At 55.2% G+C, this 19,683-nt stretch overlaps 1 protein-coding gene across 1 annotated transcript in view; it reads left to right on the top strand.

Annotated features, from left to right (window-relative positions):
- WDR62 (WD repeat domain 62) overlaps nucleotides 1-19,631 on the top strand; it is a 43,882-nt gene extending 24,251 nt beyond the window's left edge. The window contains 26 exon segments of the mRNA XM_006184563.3: nucleotides 1,263-1,441; nucleotides 2,878-2,969; nucleotides 4,574-4,699; nucleotides 6,033-6,100; nucleotides 6,182-6,303; nucleotides 7,134-7,209; nucleotides 7,985-8,096; nucleotides 8,192-8,255; nucleotides 8,810-8,938; nucleotides 9,964-10,097; nucleotides 10,782-10,834; nucleotides 12,702-12,920; nucleotides 13,977-14,104; nucleotides 14,418-14,521; nucleotides 14,877-14,968; nucleotides 14,970-14,988; nucleotides 15,285-15,419; nucleotides 15,685-15,799; nucleotides 15,904-16,000; nucleotides 16,002-16,046; nucleotides 16,128-16,188; nucleotides 16,372-16,490; nucleotides 16,492-17,053; nucleotides 17,602-17,759; nucleotides 17,853-17,999; nucleotides 18,001-19,631. Coding sequence (XP_006184625.2) covers nucleotides 1,263-1,441; nucleotides 2,878-2,969; nucleotides 4,574-4,699; nucleotides 6,033-6,100; nucleotides 6,182-6,303; nucleotides 7,134-7,209; nucleotides 7,985-8,096; nucleotides 8,192-8,255; nucleotides 8,810-8,938; nucleotides 9,964-10,097; nucleotides 10,782-10,834; nucleotides 12,702-12,920; nucleotides 13,977-14,104; nucleotides 14,418-14,521; nucleotides 14,877-14,968; nucleotides 14,970-14,988; nucleotides 15,285-15,419; nucleotides 15,685-15,799; nucleotides 15,904-16,000; nucleotides 16,002-16,046; nucleotides 16,128-16,188; nucleotides 16,372-16,490; nucleotides 16,492-17,053; nucleotides 17,602-17,759; nucleotides 17,853-17,999; nucleotides 18,001-18,117 — 3,273 coding nt within the window. The 3' untranslated portion in view covers nucleotides 18,118-19,631.
- Nucleotides 19,632-19,683: the final 52 nt, after the last annotated feature.

The raw sequence follows: 19,683 nt of genomic DNA, 5'->3' as shown, positions 1-19,683 counted from the left end.
CTCCAGGCAACCTGACATACTCAACAAAAATGAAATTGCTCCCCAAGTCTTGACTTAGAACTCCCTGGGAGACCACCTACTGGGCCAAACCTGGCAGGAGAGTCCCTTGTCTAACCAGCTGCCCCGCAGTGAGGCCTGAGATGGGGGTGCAGGCAGGATCCCAAAGAGAGCCGTGATGAGAGGCTGGGGGGGAGACACTTTGCTGAAGAAATGGTTGGTATTGCTAGGTCAGTGTGGGAGCTTCTCTGAGGAGCTGGGACCTGAATCACGCATTCACTCATTCTGCAGATACTTACTAAGTTCTGTGCTTAGTGCTGTGCTGCATGCTGGGGCCCCCTCAGTGGCTAAGACAGACCCTTCTCCTGTCCCCACAGTCTAGTGGAGGGAGGCAGTGAGTCAGTAACTGCGTAAATTGTGATATAGTCACAAACACAATAGACACCATGAAGGAAAATTGTAAGATGTGAGTAGGATGTATTAACAGAATCATATGATTTTTATCTATGGCATTAGGGCAGCCTCTTGGAGGAGGAGATAACTGAATTGAAATATGGAGGATTGGGAGGTGTAAAGAGGGGAGGGGAGAGTGTCCCACACCAAGGGACAAAGGCCTTGTGGTTGGAAAGAGTTTCAAGAGTTGGAAAACCTGAAAGATTTCAGTGTGGCTGGAACAAAAAAGCCCTGTAATGCAGCATGTGTGGAGCAGATGCTTTTTTACTACTCCCCTTACTTCCCATCCCCATACTACCATGTTCTCTTCTGCACCTGTGATATACATGTTACATTTGTCTGCACACAATAGAAAATCCAAAAACAAGAGGTGAAAGTTTGGTTTTCTGACTCATAAAAGGTGTCTAGAGGTAACCAGTCCACGCTGTTTCGGCAGCTGCAGGAAGCCCTAAGAGACCCAAGAGTCTTCTAGCTCTCCACTCTGCCATTTTGAAAGAGTGACTCTTGTCTTCATGACTCAGTCTGGCTGCTGGAGCTCCAGTCATCACATCCACATTCCAGGCAGCAGGACAGAAGGAAGGAAGCAGAAGAGTTTTCAATTGCTTTACGTCTCATTGACCAGAATTTTTTTAGACAGCTTCATCTAGATGCAAGGAAGGCTGGGGAATATTTATTATCCTGAGTGGGGAATCTCCCAGGTCAGAATTGGAGTTCTGTTAGTAACGAATAGGAGGCTGGCTATTAGGAGACAACACTGCAGAAATGCTTCAGAGCTTCTCATAGCACTGACCTCAGCTCTTTCCTTCCTGCAGACCCTGCTGAAGGTCGTGTACGTGGAGAATGACATCCAGCACCTGCAGGACATGTCACACTTCCCAGACCGAGGGAGTGAAAACGGGATGCCTATGGACATGAAAGCTGGGGTGCGAGTCATGCAGGTCAGTCCTGATGGCCAACACTTGGCTTCAGGCGACCGAAGTGGAAATCTGAGGCAAGTGGCCTGGTGGTGTCTAGTGTACACCTCCCAGCTTGGGCTCCAGTACACAGGGTGGTGGGGAGCAGCTCTGGCCTTGGTACCTCAGCCACCCATTGGGAATGAGGGACTGTGAGTAGCAATCTGGTAATCAGCCTGCCCCTGGGACTTAAGCTGAGGAGCTTCCAGAAAGGCTGAGATCAGGGTAGCTACCGGGACCTCAGCAGCTGGGGTGTGTGAACTTTGCCTCCAGAGTGGACAGGCAAACTTGCATGACTTTAGGGCAGGTTGACACCTTCTCAGCCGCATGGTACCATGGCTGAACCATCAGAGAAGATGCCAGCTGGAGCTATGGGGTTCCTGGTGGCCCTGGGAGAGGGCTAAGAGGATGGGACATTTGAGGGCTCAGGCTGTTTACCGCACTGCAGAGGCTTTTCAGGATGCAACAAGCCCAATAGGTGCTGCCAGGATATGCACCCTGACACAGGGGTCGGGTTTAATATCCTGAATGACAGCCCTGACTACCTAGGTGCTGGCACTGTTGAGGGATGAAAGGGGCCACAGGGAACTGGAGAGCGTGTGCCCCGTAAACGGGCAGCCACTACGCAGCATGAGGAATACAGGCTCCAAGTTGTCATGTCTTCCTGTTATCCAGGAAAACCAAAAAGTGTAGTTTTGTTTTGTTTCTCTGAAATTCTGTGGTTTTTAAATGCTGGCAACTGTTTTGATGTCAGCCACTGCTTGAGGGAAAGAGAGCACGTCAAGGGGCTGCTCCCGCTGGCAGCACTGTGAGTGGCAAGGACAGTAAGGAGCGCTGACTCGGGCATGTCCCCCTCCCCCAGGCCAGCCCCTGGCCTGAGTGCCACTTGCAGGGACTGAGTTAGTCCTCTCACAGCCCCTCTGTTGTGAGTGCTGGCATCGCTCCACTTCCAGGTGGGTGAACTGAGGGAAGAGAGACCAGTGGCTCTAAGATCATACGGGTGGAGAGTCGGGAAGCTGGGGTGACTGCTTCTTATTTCAGTCCTGGGTGACCTGTTCACTGATTTCATTGGCAAGAACATGAGGAAAGTCCAGATTTGAGACCCTAAGAATGAGAAATCGGAATCAAATGTTCCCACCCATAAGTCTTACCCTTGAGTATGACCTCGGCATGGATCACCTGTGATGGAACCCCACCCTGAGCCTTGTTTCCCCTGAGACCTAGCCTGAGTCTTACCTGTGGAACTACGCAGGGCTGTGTGCCCGCCAAGGTGCTCCCAAACTTGGCACTGCTTCCTTTAAGTTGGCAGCTTTCTAGATGGAGAGTGATGGGGGACCTCTAAACCAGTTGGCCAGGGTAGGGTGTTCCCCATGGCACCTATCTGGCTGCTCTGACCTCTCCTAGTAGTGGCGAAGCAGCTGGAGCCGAGGGGTGGGGGCTCGGGATGGGGTACAGCACTGTATCTGTCTCCTAGGATCCACGAGCTGCATTTCATGGACGAGCTGGTCAAGGTGGAGGCCCATGACGCAGAGGTGCTGTGCCTGGAGTACTCCAAGCCGGAGACCGGTGAGCCCACGGCAGGGCAGCCTGCCTGACAGAGTCACAGAGAGGAGTAGCTGGGGGTCTGGTGGGACTGAAAATGACAGATGAGGGTACTGTATTTAATAAGGACCCCTGTTGCCTGACCCTGGGACCAGGGTGGCTGAGACTCCACAAAGCAAGACCCCAGCAGGCAGGACTCGACTTGCTTTCCCGTCCTTAGCACCCCGAACCGTGCTCGGGCCGAAGAGATGAATGTTGAATGAGTGAATGTGTGAATGAGCTCATCCTTTGCCGGAGAAGCTAGATCGACAGTCAGACACACTCTTTTGAAAAAGTTTGATGCCTACAGAAAAATGCAAGAATATTATAATGAATACCTGTATCTTCTTCTCCCAGGTTCCCCAAGTTTGTTTCTTTTAAATCCTGTCTGACCCTGTGACTGTACCTATGACTTTATCTGCTTCCCCTCTTTCCCGTTCTCTGTGTTTGTGCATGTGTGTACATAGACGCATGGAATAAAATAACAGCACATACGTTGTTTTTTTCTTTTGCTAAACTATTTGAAAGTAAGTTGCAGACATGCTGCCCTTTCACCCTTAAATGCTTCTTTGAGTGTTTCCTGGGAGCCAGGCCATCCACTTACATGACCGCAGTGTGCTTCTCAAATGTGGGAATTTCCCTTCGATACTGTACTGTCATCTGTCTCGGGCTGCTTCTTCACATTTTGCCAGTTGTCCCAATGTTGTCCTTTATAGCACTTCTGTTTTTCCAGCCCAGGTTCACACTTCAGTTACCATGGCTCTTTGGTCACCTTTATTCTGGAATATTTCCACAGTCTTATTTAATTTGTCTTCGTGACGGTGGCTTTCTACAGAGTATAGACCAGTCATTTTATAGAATTTCAATTAATTCGAATTTGTCTGTCTGTCTTCCTCATGATTTGACTCATGGTACGTTTCTGGCAGAAATATAACAGAGATGGAGTTACATCCTGATAGGTTAATGATTTTTCCATGCTTTTCTTTCCTTCTTCCTCCCCACTCACCCTCTGCCCCACCAGGTTTTCTTTAAATCTCTCTTCATTCAGTCCACTTTTCCTGAGCTCCCCTCCACCCCAGGCCTCAGACATGGCAGGTGCCCAGGGCAGGCACTGTCTGAGGGGCCCGCACGGAAGGCCCAGTGGCTGAAGGAAGCAAGGCCTCAGGTGGTCAATAGGGCCTCGATGAGGCCCATGGGGCAGGAGTTCAGGGGTGGGGCAGTGTTTAGGGGAGGCTGAGAAGTTGCAGGGCTTCACAGGGCATGCCAAGTAGCTGGCCTTGGCAGGAAGGCACGCTGGGCTCTGCTGGCATGTCTGCCATGGGCGCAGGTGGAGGAGCGTCCATGTGAACGTCAGGATTCTTCCCACCCAGACTGGTGGCCAAGGAGGTAAAATGCCACGGTTTGGGGCTTTGAGGAAAGAGCCCACAGAAGGGGGAATGTCCCCTTTCTGGCTTTGAGACAAGTTGGCTGCAGTTATGGAACCAAAGACCCTTTCTTCAAGGCCAGGAAAGCTTGGTCACACTACTCTCTGGGAGGCCAAGGCTTCAAGCAGCCTCCCGGGAACCCAGGGCCACCCTCTCCACCCACAGGGCTGACCTTGCTGGCCTCGGCCAGTCGGGACCGACTGATTCACGTGCTGAACGTGGAGAAGAACTACAACCTGGAGCAGACCCTGGACGACCACTCCTCCTCCATCACGGCCATCAAGTTTGCTGGTGAGCCCGTTCCTTCCCAAGTCCTGCGCCTCATTAGATGGGCTCCTTTGGCCACGTGGAATAGCAAAAAAAAACCCCAAAAAACCCAAAACTTCAGCTTAAACAAAAAAGGGAGAAGCAAGCTCTGGATTCAGGCACAGCTGGGTCCAGAGGTTGAAATTTTAAAAATTATCAAGGCCCTCTCCCCCTGTCAACTGTGCCTTTCTCTGGTGGGCGGGGTCTCAGTGGTCACTGTGCCACTGGAAAGAGATTTCCCCTTCCCCTCTTCCTCTCATTTATGGCAGAAATTGGGAGCTGACTTTCCTTATGCTGGCTTGAACAGTTACTGGTGCCAGGGCTTTGGGGCATTCTCTTGGGCCAAGTCTGACTCATGTGCCCCCAGCCCCCACCTGCCTCCACCCCAATCCCGTAGGACTGACATTAGGCGAGTGCACGTCCCCAGAAAGAAATCAGGGTGTCAGTCCAGGGTGGAATGGGTGCTGGTGACCTTGGCAGAAAAATAAGTGACAGCGACAATTGCTGGAGGCTAATTCTGTGCCAGGTGATGATCCTTGCACTGTCCCAGCAGTTATCCCCTCCTTACCCCATTTTATAGCCAGAGTCACAGCCAGTAGGTTGCAGGCCCAGTATTTTGCCTCAGGCTGCCCTTCTCCAAAGCCCACACTCAGCCAGGCAATTGAAGGCATTCCTTCCAAGACTGGAAAGATTCTGTGTTGAGATCCCTGGCCGTGAAGGATTCCAAGAGAAGAAGTAGGCCCTGTGGGGTTTTAACTGATCAGAACCCAGAAACACGTTCAAAACTATATTCAAGAAGAACACATTCATGTACTCTAAGTTCTTGACTATGAAGAGTTTTGAACATACAATCTTATGACTGAATGTGTTACTGTCCCTTGGCCTTCCCCACTTTCTGCCCTGTCTCTCTCTAACCAAGGTAGCCAGGAGCTGGGCAAAAACCAGTTAACAGTGTTTGCTATGTCTTGATGAAGACCGCCTGTTTCCTCTTGTTCCCTGCTTCAGTCCTGCCTCCATTTTGCTGCCCCAGTCACCTTCCCAATCCCAGATTAAACATGGTGCCCCGCTGTGTCCCTGGCCTCTGCCTCCCTGTCTGTAGAGGCCTGCCCTGCCGACTGCTCCATCTGTGCCCCTCACACACACAGCTCACAGCTTACAGAGTTCTACTGGCGCCCAGCACTCACTTCATCTCCTCCGGGAAGCCCTCTCTGACCCCCAGGAGATCTCCCTCGTGGTAGAGTTCCCTGGCTAGGATCCCTGGCCCCAGATGGGCCCAGCAGTGGCCCAGCCCTGCCTAATGCACTGCCTCCTCCTCCAGGCAACAGAGACATCCAGATGATCAGCTGCGGGGCTGACAAGAGCATCTACTTCCGCAGTGCCCAGCGGGTAGGGTGCGGTGGCCTCCTTGGGGGCTGGGGTTGGGGGTTTGACAGGGGTGTCCTCTGAAGGCCCTGCCTGCCCTGCCAGGCCTCAGATGGACTACACTTTGTCCGTACCCACCATGTGGCAGAGAAGACCACCCTGTATGACATGGACATTGACATCACCCAGAAGTACGTGGCCGTGGCCTGCCAGGACCGCAACGTAAGGTGAGGAGCTGCCCAGGCCCGGGCTGGTTTCTGCGGGGGGCCTGTATGGGGCCCAGTTGGGTCTGTCTTCTACTGAGCTGTCTGCCTTCTTCCTCTGCTCGTCTGGTGCCTGAGAAGCTAGGTGGAGTGGAGGGACCCACTGGGTGTTTCTTAGGAGCTGGGCCTAGCCTCCAGGTCAGCAGAGGGCTCCCCTGGCTCTCAGGGGCCTGCCTGTGTGGGGTGACTGAGGGGTGCTAATGTGGCTCACAAACCCATTCATTCACCCTCGTTCCCTGAGCACCTGTCGGGGAGGGACAGTGGGGGAGGCACAGTAGTGACGGGGCAGCCCGAGGCCTGCCTTCACTGCAGTGGAGGAGAGACAGACACCTCACCAGACAGTGACAGTACAGAGTGGTCAGGGCTGGGACGAGGGGAGCCCAGGGGCTTTGGGGGACCCTGGGGAGATCCCAACCCCACCTGGGGCTCAAACAGGACTTACCGGAAGAGACAGCTGAGCTTAGACTGGGAAGGATGTAGAGCAATGAGCATGTGCAAAAAGGTTCTCCACCTCCTTCATTTGCTCATTCAAATTGGGTGGCAGGCACTGAGCTTGCTGTGTGGCCGGGAGACAGACATTAACTCAACACACACCTCAGTACATGACCTCTGTGACCTCAGCCTGAGACGGGGTCTCACTCCCTGATGTGGGTTTCAGACCAGGCATCGGATGGGAGACAAGAGGAAGTGGGGGGCTTCCAGGGGAGGGGGGCAGCAGATAAGGCTGGAACCAGTGGGCAAGAGAACGCAGGTGGCCAGGGCCGTGTTGGCCACTTGTGTCCCCACCTTCCCAGAGTCTACAACACAGTGAACGGGAAGCAGAAGAAGTGCTACAAGGGCTCCCAGGGGGACGAAGGGTCCCTGCTGAAGGTGAGGAGCTGGGGCCCCCGGGTGAAAACCACACACAAGGCCCCCCCATCTGTCTCCTGCCCTGTTGGGCCACCTGAGACCTGTGTCTCCCTTGGCACCTGATCAAAGGGTCACACACTGGCCAGCATCCACTCAGGCCTGGCTGACCAAGGATGCTCGGGAGCTGGGGATGGCCTCCCGCTGCTCTACCATATTTACTGAGCCCTTCCCCAAGCGGGGACATTGCAGGGGTTTCCATTTTGAGTGGCAATGAAGTATGGTGGGAAGAATTAGAGAGGCCTGGGGTCCCCTCTCCAGGTTTGCCCCCTGCCTATGTTTTCCAGAACAAGGTGGGAACCTTCTCAGGAGCCTCTGGCCTGAGGGAGTTTTTATGAGTTTGGGCTCTGGGGTCAGACCCTCCTACAGCTTTGCCTGGAGCTGACTGTGACCTTGGGCAGATGTTATCTCCTCTCGAGCCTGTTTCATCATCTGTAAAATGCAAATTTAAAAAGCCTCTATCACAGCATTCTGTGGAGGAAATAAGTCCATACACGTGCAGTGCTTAGCACAGGGCCTGGTCGCCGATAGCACCACTGTGGTGGTAATTAATTTCTTCCCCTGTGAAATGGAGCAGGGGCTTCAGCCGACCACGGTATCTGTTGTGACGGCTACCCGGGACCACGTGCCAAGCACCCAGCTGAGGGGTCCTCGGTCAGTGGGGCTGTGATATTTGACCCAGGCCTCTGGGTCAGGGGAGGGAGGCGGCCCAAGTGTCACATGACTCCTCTGCTCACAGGTCCATGTGGACCCATCAGGCACCTTCCTGGCCACAAGCTGCTCTGACAAAAGCATCTCAGTGATTGATTTTTACTCGGGCGAGTGTGTTGCCAAGATGTTTGGCCACTCAGGTGAGTGTACCTTCCTGCTTGGGACACCTCCCCACCTGCCCCCACGTAGCCTTCTGGTTCGGAAGGCCAGCGCAACTTCTCTGCTCTGCTTGCAGAAATCGTCACTGGCATGAAGTTCACCTACGATTGTCGTCACTTGATCACAGTATCTGGAGACAGGTGGGAAAGGCCTGGAGGCTGCCCCTGGCTGTGCCTTCTTCTGGGAGAGGGTGGGCCTGTCCTGTTGGGGAGAGCAAGGGCTCAGACACCGGGAGCGCCGGGAGTTCAAATTCCAGATCTGCCACTTGCTTGCTTGTGACCCTGAGCAGGACATTTCCCCTCTCTGAGCCTCTGTAAAAGAGAGATGACCCTGACTGCCTTGAAAATTGTACAGTGAGAATCAAATGAGGTGACATTTAAAATAAGTTCCTTAGCACGTGGTTGGTACTCAAGGAAGTCCCTTTTGTCACTCTCTTTGATTTACTACAGTCCCTCCTCACAGCCACCTTCTTTGGGTCTCAAGGCCTTCAGTGCAGCCCTGGTTTGCTGGGATGCCTGGACCCCACCTGGGGTGTAGCCCAGACTTGGTCCGGAGCCCCTGCACTAAACTCATGGGGTGTGTTTTCTGGGCCAGGGAATGGAGTCCTGGCTGTGATGACCCAGGTGGCTCCAGAGTCAGATGGCTTCCCCGTTCACTGTTCTCCCTCTTCCACATCCCTCCTTGGCCTCTGCAGCTGCGTGTTCATCTGGCACCTGGGCCCGGAGATCACCAACTGCATGAAGCAGCACTTGCTGGAGATCAACCACCGGGAGCAGCAGCAGCAGCAGAGCACGAACGACGGGGAGTGGAGCAGCCGCCCCAGGTCCTGGCAGCCGCCTGTCCACCCCCATCTGTCCATTCACCAGAGGGATGTCTTCCTGCCATGGGCCCCGTGAGGCGTGAGGCAGGGACCCAGCCATGGCCCAGACAGCCCTGGGCCCTGCCCTTTGTGCACTCAGGGCCCGGTAGGGGAGGTGGACTTTGAATGCGAAGTTGCAGTAATGCACACGAGAAGGGTTTTGAAGTGGAAAAGCCAAAGTGCTTGGAGAACCCGTGAATACACTGATGGGGAAGCCGCGGAGGTCAGTAGGGACCAGAGAGGGCCCCCAACCCAGCCCAAGGTGGGGCGGGCGGTGGTCAGGGAAGGATCCAGTGGAGCTGAGATGTCTTCTTCATCTTTAAGTGAAAGTTATTCCTTCACTCATGTCTTTGAGTTTTCTAAAACATATTTCTTTCAAGTCTTTATGCTGCAAGACCAGTTTTATTTGGAATTGAATTTGAATTCCTGTCCTAGTTTTTCATTTGGGATTTTGGTTTGGAGGTTTGAATTTGAGTGAAAGGTTTCAGATTTTCTCTCTCCTGCCTTTGGAGAAGTCCCTGTCTCTCTCTCCCTGTCTTGAGGCTTGGTCATTTCCTCCCTGGCTTGGGCCAGGCCTGACATGGGCCACCTGTCCTTCAGTGGTATTGGAGGTAACAGATCTAGGCACCGAGGAAGTGGGCAGTTCTTTGGCCCTGGGAGCTGAAATCTCATTGCTAACCTCGCTTCCCAGAACAGAACCCAGCAGCTCAGGACTCTCGCCCCACTATCTGCTTTGCTTTCTGTTCCATTGCTGTGGCCCTTGAAGAGTTTGTCTTACTTTTTGAGCCCAGCCTTTGTTGCATCTCATTTATTGGCAGAATGTCTCCAGCAGAGGGGGTGTGGCAGGTGGGACCTCCCAGCACCATCTTAACCAAAAGCCAAGAGTATGTTCATATGGAACCTAGCGCAGGGCCAAGCCCTTGGCAGGTCCCCTCTGCCACCCCACTCACCTACACTTCACTCCTTGCTGTCTTCATTCCTGGCTGCAGGCAGGAGACATATGCATCGATGCCCAGCGAGATTTGCTCCCTAAGCCCTGGAGAGCAGACAGAGGATGAGCTGGAGGACGAGTGTGAACCTGAGGAGTTGCTAAAGACCCCATCCAAAGAGAGCTTGGATCCAGGTTGGGAAAGGGGCCCTATTTCGGACTCTCAGTGGAGGGATCATTGCTGGGTTTTGGCAACCACTTTGTTTTCACAGCCTGGCACACACTGAAGCTCAATGACCACATCAGCCACGACTCTTACAGCGTAATAGCAACTAGACTCTCGCTGGCTTAAGCTGGAAAGAGAATTTGTTGGTTCTTGTAAATTAAAATTGGAGAGTGTTGGTTCAGGCATAGCTGGATCCAGGTAGTCAGGTGATGTTAAAGTAGGTGTTTCTCCATCTCTTGGCTCTGCTTTTCTCTGTGTTGGCTCTGCTCTCAGGCAGACTCTCCCTGTACAAGGGGCAAAGTGTCCCCCGGCAGCTCATGGTTATAACACTCAGTAGAGAAGGGAGTATCTCTTTCCCAGTAGCTCAAGCAAAGTCCTGGCTTCATGGCTCCCGTTCCTGGTATGAGTCTCGTGCCCGCTTCTGAGCCAGTCTCTGTGATTGGCCAGGCTTGAGCCAAGTGGTCATCCCCGAGGGCAGAGACTTTAACCAGTTCCATTCTAACCATATGACCAAAGGCCCGGGGTGTATTAGCGAGGCTGACAATCTTTTGATGTCTGTCGTTTCCTGCATTGTCTCTGGAGAGCTGCCTGTTGATGTTGCCCGTTGTCTGTTGGGTTCGTTCTCTTTTCATGGATTCTGTGTGTTTCTCTAGATCCTCGGTGCCTGCTGACCAACGGCAAGCTGCCACTCTGGGCAAAGCGGCTGGTGAGTGGGCCCTGGAGAGTGGGACACCTGGGGTTGCCAAAGTAATTGCGCCCTCCTCCATGCTCCTCGTTCTTCTGGGAACCCTTTCCCCCTCCACATCTCTCCTCTCCCTGGATAACCCGTATCATCCTTCCAGTCTCTGCTTAGGCAGCCCTTCATTCATGCAACACGTTCATTCATGCAGTTACCGTGCGCCCACCCTGTGCTAGGCCTCCTTCTGGCCCTTGGATACAGTAGCCAGCAGGGCAGACGAAGTCTGCCTTCACAGGCTCATTTTCTAGTGTGGGAGGTGGAAGTATCCACATTAAACAGGTCAACTGTATGGTTTTGGGGAACTGATGATTGCTGCTATGGAGGGAAAACAAGTTGAGAAGGAAGTGATGGGGGAGGGGTAACAATTTTAGAGTAAAAGGCAGAGGCTTCACTTGGAAGATCATATTTGAACAGAGTGGGAGCAAGTGAGAAATGCAAATCCTGGAAAGGGATGTTCCAGGCAGAGAGACCAGTCTGTAAGGGCAAAGGCCACGAGGCAGGGTTGTGCTTAGTTTAGCGTGGTCAAGGAGGTGCAGGGAGGCCGGGGGCCTGGGCTGAGGTGAATGAGGGTGGGAGAAGGGCTGGGGGAGGCAGTGGGGCCTGGTGGTGAGGGCCCCTCATCGTCCTCCTCCTCTTACTTTCTCCCGGGTAGCGCTGAGTGAGGTGGACTGGATGGAGGGCTCTGGGCTGAGGAAGGCCATGTTCTAACTCAGGAGTGAACTGGTCCCTGGGGCTGCCTGTGGGACCAGGGGGGGAGACCACAGTGATAATCCAGGCAGGAGAGGTTGGAGGCTGGACCTGGGGTGAGAAAGGGTTGGATTCTGGATGGATTTTAAAGGTGGAGCCAAACAGATGTGAGGGAGAGAGAGGGACCAAGATGAAGTTAGGATTGAACGAGGGATCATTAACGTTGGGGAAGGGTCGGCCAGGAGCTAGTGTGTTGGAAGCTGGCAGCAGAATCCTAAACCCCAGGTTGAGACATTTATTTTAGGAACAATGTCAGGCCTCAAATCAAAGCCTAAATGTCAGCTCCTCTGGGAAATCCTCCCTGCCATCGTCCCCAGCCCTCCAGACCAAATCAGGGCATCTGGTTGTGCTTTCTCAGGCCCCCAAGCTTCCCCTCCTCAGTGCATATTACAGTTGGAATTACATCCAACAGATAGTCACAGCACACTTACTCTGTATGGGTTTTCATTTAATCTTCATTGCTGTATGGGTTTTTCACATCCCGTTATTTCATAGATAGGGAACTGAGGCCCAGAGAGGTTAAGTAACTAGTCCAGGGTCACACAGCTAGAAATTAGAGGAGGTGAGATCGACCCTGGAAGCCTGGCTCCAGAGCTGGAGTTCTCAAGCACCCACCCTCCACTGTCTCTCCAGCAACAATCTTGGTGGGAGGCTGTGATGGGCAGGACCAGGGTAGGGGGCAGTGAAAGAGAAGTGGCCATATCTTGGACGTGTTTGGATGGCAGAGCTGAAGAAATAAAACAAGGAGTATGAGGGGCAGAATAAAAGGAATCCATGAGGACCGCAAGGTTTGGGGCCTGAACAGCTGAGATAGGGAAGGTCTTAGGAGTAGGTCGAAGGGGAAGGTCAGTTGTCATCAACATGTTCACCTTGAAATATCACTAAGCACCCATGCGGAGATGTGGAGCAGTTGCGTGTGTGCTTCTGAAGTTTAAGAGCAAGGTTCAGGCTGGAGACAAATAGCTGGAAATTGTCTCTGTGTGGTGTTTAAAGCTGAGAGGCTGGATGAGGGTCTGTGCAGTGTCCTGACCCTGACTGGACTTGCTGAACCCTTGGTTAGCTGCCTGACCATCCCTGTCACCCTCAGCTAGGAGATGATGACGTGGCAGACGGCTCGGCCTTCCGCACCAAGCGCAGCTACCAGCCACATGGCCGCTGGGCGGAGCGGGCTGATCAGGAGCCTCTCAAGACTATCCTGGATGCCCGGGACCTCGATTGCTACTTCACCCCCATGAAGCCCGAGAGCCTGGAGGACTTGGTTCTGGATACGGTGGAGTCACAGAGACTGGCGGGCCTGCTGAACGAGGTAGGGACTGCCTGCCCAGCCCGGCCTGCAGCCCCTGCAGCACGCCTGCCACAGTAGGACCTGGGCCCTTAGCCCTCTCGTTTTGAAAATAAGGCTCACTGTCCCACTCCAGGGGTGCGAGAGGGTTACGTGAGATGGTGGAGGGCAGGAGGGTGAGCCCCAGGCCTGGTGCGCAGTGCAACTTCCCATTCAGACCAGGAGTCCGGGAGGCGGTTGCTTGGGGGTTAAGAGCTTGGGCCCAGGGGGGCAGGCCTGTGCCTGAGTGAGCACTGGAGCAGGTGGAGCCCTGGCCCTACCCCTTCCCAGCTGTGTGACTTGCAGCAAGGTTTGCCCCGCTAGGCTTTGGTTTTCAAAAATATGGTCATTTCATAAAAAGAAAAAAGAAAGAAGAAAAAAAAAGAGAAAGATGACCAAGAAACAAGATTTCTAAAAAAATAGTCATTTATTAAAATGGCCATTAAAAAATGCCCTGGGAAGGCATTTACAGGAATCCAGTGGTAAAAACAGGGCCTGGGCCCTTGGAGGTGCTGAAGCAACTTTAGCTCTTATTCTGTTATTTTCCAAACAGAAGTCTTTTTTATTGTATTATATAAGTTTTCCTTTTTACGTGGCATAATGCACATACAATTATGTGCACAGATCATAAATATACAGTTTGACGAATTGTTACCTAGGCATCCACCACCCAAGTCAAAATATAGAGCATTTTCTACCTCTTGGAAGATCCCCATGTGCCCCTCTCAGTCATCGCCCCGACCAAGGCAACCAGCGTTCTGACCTCACTCGCCAGTGGACTGGTTTGCCTGATCTTGAACTTCATATGAGGGTTGGAGTCGTGCCTCTTCCTCATCTGTCAGGGGCTGGTGATAATGCAGGAGGCAGAGAGGGAGCGCATGATGGCCTGGGCCCTGGCTCATGGGGAGCAGCCAGCAGCGAAGGCTGCCATCGCCACCGATGCCTTTTCTTTGACCATCGGTGCTGGTGGAACACCTAGCAGCTTTCCAGGGCTGCGGTGGCCACGGCTGCCTCTGATGGCTGTGCTCTCCTCGCTCGCAGTCAGAGAGTCCCCAGGAGGATGGCTGCAGGCATCCTTCCTCACCTCGCCTACAGGGGGAGTCTTCTGAGGCCAGCCAGCTCATCATCTACTCCCTGGAGGCGGAAATGACAGTCACAGGGACAGACAGGTGGGAATCCTTTTCGCCACGGAACCTCCGTTGGAGAGAGGAAGCCTCAGCTGATGGGCAGGAAGAACTGCTCTCCGCTCTCCCGGGGTGGCCCGTGGGAGGGAGGCAGAGGGGGTGAGGCTGGACAGCCTCTGCTGCAGCCTGTTTCCCAGGTTCCAGGTGGAGGCGCAGGGAGCCTTTGGAGGAGGCAGGAGAGGCGAGGCCGTACTCCCAGTAGGAGCAGGTGCAGGTGCCTGGGGCTTCTGGGTGGCGGCTGGTTGTTTACTAATGAGGATTTTATCATTCCCTCGCCCCACCCCTTTGGGCACTGCAGGAACTACTGTGCGGAGGAGGTAGAGAGGGCGCCCAGAGACCAGCAAGATGACTCCTACCTCAGGGTCCCCTCCACCAGCTTTAAGGATCAGAGCCCACCAGAGGGTGAGTGAGCACCAGGCGAGGGTCCTGCAGTAGTCTGTCAGTCCGGCCGGGCCCCTTTCTGGGCACTGATGTGACCTTGACACAGTCTTCCTGAAGCTCAGAGTCTGTCACACAGAGACAGACACAGTCCCTGCTGTTACCCAAGGATTCTGGAGCCCAGGTGCCTACTGGTGGGAGCCCAGCTCCACACTTCCTCAAAGCATAGCCCTGCTAGTCCATAAAAATAAGGGGGCAGGTATTATTGTCCTCCTTTCTCCAGATGAGGAAATGGAAGCCCTGAGAACCTGAGCCCCATACCTGGCTCACCCAGTCAGGGCCCAGCTTTGGGCTCCTGACCCCTGCTCTGCTCCTCCAGACTCGGGGGAGCCGGAGGCTGACTTGGAGTGCAGCTTCACCACCGTCCATTCCTCCCCTCCACGGCCAGACCCAGACCCTCAGTGTGACGTGCCAGGTGCCCCCCACACCAGGTGAGCAGGGGCCAGACGCGGGCCAGGCCAGTGCGTGGGCCTGGCCAGGGGCTGGTCGTGATGTGTAACCACTGGCCTGACTTCAGTCCTGTACTTTGTGGCCACTGAGCCCCAGTTTCCTCCCCTAGAAGACAGAGCCATTAGCCCTCCCTTCTCTAACTGGTTGCAGGCAGGGTGTGTGATGGGCGACTCCAGCTTTCTCCATTGTTAAGCGTCTGGTGTCTGCTATGACTCATGGTGTTGATGGTTCTCTCCTGCCCACTCCCTCTCCCCCTACCCTCTCCGTCTCTCCCTAGGATGCCCAGGTACCACAGAAGAGTTGTCCCGGCCTGAGGTGCCAGGCGTATCCAGCAGCTCCCTGCCCCAAACCCCTGAGCAAGAGAAGTTCCTCCGACACCACTTTGAGACGCTCACTGACGCCCACCCTGAGGGTAGGCCCTGCCTGGGCGGGCCATCAGGGCTGGGCCCGGCGCGGGGAGGGCTTTCCCCAGCAGGGCTGCTGAGGGTGGTGACAGGGCATACGTCTTGCTTAGTGACCTGGCTGCACAGTTTCCTCTGCTTCATTTGTGCCCAAGGTGGGGGTGTTGTCTGTTGCTGGGGGTTTCTGAGGATCTGTCTGCTGGTCTGTGGGTCTGCCTGGGCCCAGGGCTGGTTGTCTGGAGGGATTCTGAGGGCTCCCTCGGCATCTTGCCCTAGAGCTCTTCCACAGATCCCTGAAAGACCTGAAGGCCTCCGAGTCCGAGGACGACTTCTTCAATCCCCGGCTGAGCATCTCAGCCCAGTTCCTCTCACGCCTCCAGAAGACATCCAGGTGGGAGCTGGAGAATAAGTGACCCTCCACCCCACCTCCAGCTCTCTGTTTCCCCCTCAGGCACCCCCAGGGAAGCCACAACCACCTGTTTTTCCTCCCTACAGATTCACCCACACTTTCCCCTCCCGGCTGCCCCTGCACCTCGTGAAGTCCCCGGAGGTCAAACTCATGGACCTTGCGGGGAGCCAGCCCAGAGCAGAGTCCCCTGAGAGCAGGTACTGGCTACACCTCCCCAGGCAGGACCAACGTGAGTACTGGGGTCACCTCCCTCAAGACATAGGGCTGGGAGCCGGGAGGCCCTGTGCTCACCTCAAGGCTGTGCTTGCAGGTTCTCTCCGGGGAGAAGGTTGAGGATCCCCTCGAGACCCTGGAGGCCCAATCGCCACTGAGTGAGTGTCTCCATCCCCAGATGAATAGCCTTGGGCTTCTCAGCAAGCTGCCCTGGGGACCCAGCTGAGCCAGGGTGGGGATGGACAGGGTCCACTCAGACCCTGCAGCCACCCTGGGTGGGCGGCCCTGTCCAGCAGCTCTGCAGCTGGGGTGTGAGAGTAAGCTGTCCGCTTCCTTTGCAGCCCCCTACCTCACAGGCCTGGTGCCCTGTGTCCCCTCCTCAGTGCTGCCCACAGACAAGAAGCCTCCGACACCCACAGCCTTACCCACTCCAGGCCTGGTTCAGGGTGTCCCCACCCCATGCCACCCGCTCCTACATGGAAGCCACTGCCAGTTCCCGTGCCAAGATGTCACGCAGCATCTCCCTTGAGGACAGTGAGGGCCCTGTCCTGGCTGAGCTGGCCAGGCCTCCCTGCAGGCCCTCATCCCTGGGGGAACTGGCCTCACTAGGGCAGGAACTCCAGGCCATCAGCACCACAGCGACACCCAGCTCTGGCAACAAGGGCCAAGAACCTGCCCTGCCCTCCCGGGGCAACCATGAGGCCCGGGCCAGCCTGAAACTCACCCTGTCAAGCATCTGTGACAGGCTCTTACTGCCCCCACCCCAGCTGGAGCCTCCCACCACATGTGTCTGGTCCCAGGAGCCTGTGGCCACGCAGCCCAATGTCACGGTCACAACAGCCAGCTTCCCAGCCCCCAGCCCCGTGGATGTGAGCTCCCCAAGGCTCCACAACTCCACTTTTCTCCCAAGGTTCCTGGCCCCTGAGCCCCTCAATACCCCTGCCCATCCCAATAGCCCCCCGCTTCCAGAGGCCCGGCCTGAGGTCCCTGGCAGCATCACCTCCCTCCTGGAGCCTGCCCCTGGTGAGTACCACCCTTGGGACAAGGGATTGTCCCCTAAGCTCATCCCATGTAACAGCTGGCTCAGCTCCAAAGATGGGCACTTGATCAGGCCCCAGGTGCCGCGCCCTTCATTCATTCATTCCCTTAAATATTTAGGGAGCACCTCATATGTGTTGGGCTGTGTTCTAGGCCCTGGGGACATGGGACCTGGTGGCAAACAAGATTACATAGAATTGACACCTGAAGCAGGGGGAGATGCTCAGACTGAATCCATAAGGAAGGTGTTAAGTGGATCATCAAGTGATGTGTGCTAAGGAGAGAAAGAAAAGGCTTGGGGTGACAAGTGGAGAGAATGGTTCATTTTAAACAGGATGATAAGGAAAGGCTTCAGGGAGCAGGTGGCATTTGAGCAAAGACCTGAGTAGGAGAGATGGGAAGGGAGCCCTGGGGACTGAGGGAAGTGCTCCAGGCAGAGGGACTACATTTGGGATCAGCCCAGCCACCCTGGCCTCTCTTAGACCAGCTAGAAAGTGGAGGCGTCTTTCTCATTCTCTCCCCTCCACCCCCAGATGCACTCAGTCTGGACCAGGGCTGTCCTGGACACTGTGGGGAACCCAGGGCACCAGCCGGGGTCCTGCCCCCAGATCCCCTTGAGCTGAGCAACGTGGGGACTGTCGTGCACAGACTGCAGGCTGCCTTCCAAGAAGCCCTGGACCTTTACCACTTGGTGAGCCAAGCCCCAGGGTCAGGGGAAAGGGCTGAGGGGCTCCCTGGCGCCGCCTGGCCTCGGTGGCCCCTAACAAGGTGGGCACCCTTGCAGATGGTCTCCAGTGACGAGGTGAGCGCTGAGCGGCAGCAGGCAAGGACTGAGCTGGCCTCCACTTTCCTTTGGATCCACAGCCAGTTAGAGGCCAACGACTGGCTGGTGGGGACTGACGTGGCCTCAGCCCAGGCCCTGCCCAGCCCTGGGTACCCCCTCCCCACCCACACTGTGCCCCCTAGCCAGCCCAGATTTGCGTGCCCTGCTGGAACACTACTCGGAGCTGCTGGTGCAGGCTGTGCGGAGGAAGGCACGGGGGGACTGAGGGCCTGCAGCCCCCTCCACCGCAGCCCTGCTGCTTCCGAAGAAATAGGTGTCTTAAGCAAATAAACTGACAGCTTGGAGGAGTGGTTCCTGGTGCCTGTCCTGGCGCATCCACCAAGCCCTTCAGGTGGATGCAGGGAGAGAGGGTAGAGAGCCTAGGGAACTCACAGATGCCCCAGTGCCGGGCCCTGTTCCAGGACCCCGTTGTGGGGCACACAGGACTATTTGGGAACTGCGGTAATGGTCACCCAGCACCTGGCCCCCAAGTCTCCTGTCCCCACTGTGCTGCTGTGGAGTCACCTGTGGTCCTTGCCCAGTGGGGCTCAGCCATACCCCAGGGAGGGGCCAGCCCTTCTTCCTTGCCCCCCGCTGATCCCAAGAACCCACTGGAGCCGCTGTGATGACCACGTGCCAGACCCGGGCCACCAGTACACATGTTGCCAAATGACTGGCTTATGGCCCCTGGGCCTCTGCTGGATCCTCTGAGGGCCAGGCTCTTGTTCCCATTTGCAGCACAGGAAATTGAGGAAAGACAGACAGGCTCACCCACTGGACAATCCAGGCAGCACGCCCAGTGGCCAGGACCAATCATTCCTTCCCCAGCAGGACTATGTCCAGCTTCAACATCCCCTGAGCTCCCAGCACTGGTACCAGCCTCCCCAGGCAGCAGGCATCTAGCCACATGGCACATCTACTAAGAAGGCCACCCTTGTGACCACAAAAGCCCTCACCATCCCAAGTCTATAAAAAGGAAGCCAGCAGGAGCAGGGCCCTCTGCTGAAGCTCAGTCCTACCATGCGGAACCCCTGCTTGCCTGTGAGTTCCTCCCTGCTCTGTTCGGTGAGGGTGGCCCACCAGAAAAGGGCTCAGAGAGATCCAGTGTCTTGCCTGGGGTCCCATAGGGCTGAGATTCAAACCCTGGCTCGCCTGGTGGTAGAGCCAGACCCTTCCACACAAGGACGTGGCCCTCTGCTGCCCCTCTAAATGCTGATACACATCAGAACCAGTCGTGCGGTTGAAAAAATCCTGCTGGCCCCCAGGGGCCTGTCACTGTTCTATGTATTAGGAGTAGAGTGAGGAACAGGACAAGCAAAGCCACTGTCCTCGTGGTATGCTACCTTCTAGAGAGCAAAACACAATAGGAGTTGATAACTGTCTTAACTGCAGGTGAGCTGAGGGAATTCCCTGTGCTTGTTGAAGGGTCAGGGAAGGCCTTGCCTAGGTGACATTGGAGCTGAGGCTTTCTAGAGGGCACAGGCCATGTGGACACTCAGGAAAGCATCCAGGCAGACAGAGTAGCCAGCGTGAAGGCCTCATGGTGGACCAAACATACATGACAGGAATAGCAATGAAGCCAGGAGGCTGGAATGGAGTGAGCTCAGGGTGAGGGTAGGCGACAAGGTGGGAGGAGGAATGGGTCCCACTGGGCAGGGCCTTGTTGCTTCATGACATATCAATCCAGGAAACGTTCACAGCACAATTTATTTCCCTAAATAAAAATCACTGATCTTGGTGTTTGGGGAGATGCCCAGTATTGCTTATTTCTCAGGGCTCCCTCTCCCCGCCT

Source organism: Camelus ferus, chromosome 9 (genome assembly GCF_009834535.1).
Source record: "Camelus ferus isolate YT-003-E chromosome 9, BCGSAC_Cfer_1.0, whole genome shotgun sequence".
NCBI lineage: Eukaryota > Metazoa > Chordata > Mammalia > Artiodactyla > Camelidae > Camelus > Camelus ferus.
The sequence above is the reverse complement of the archived record's forward strand: the minus strand, read 5'-3'. Positions and strand labels throughout refer to the sequence as shown.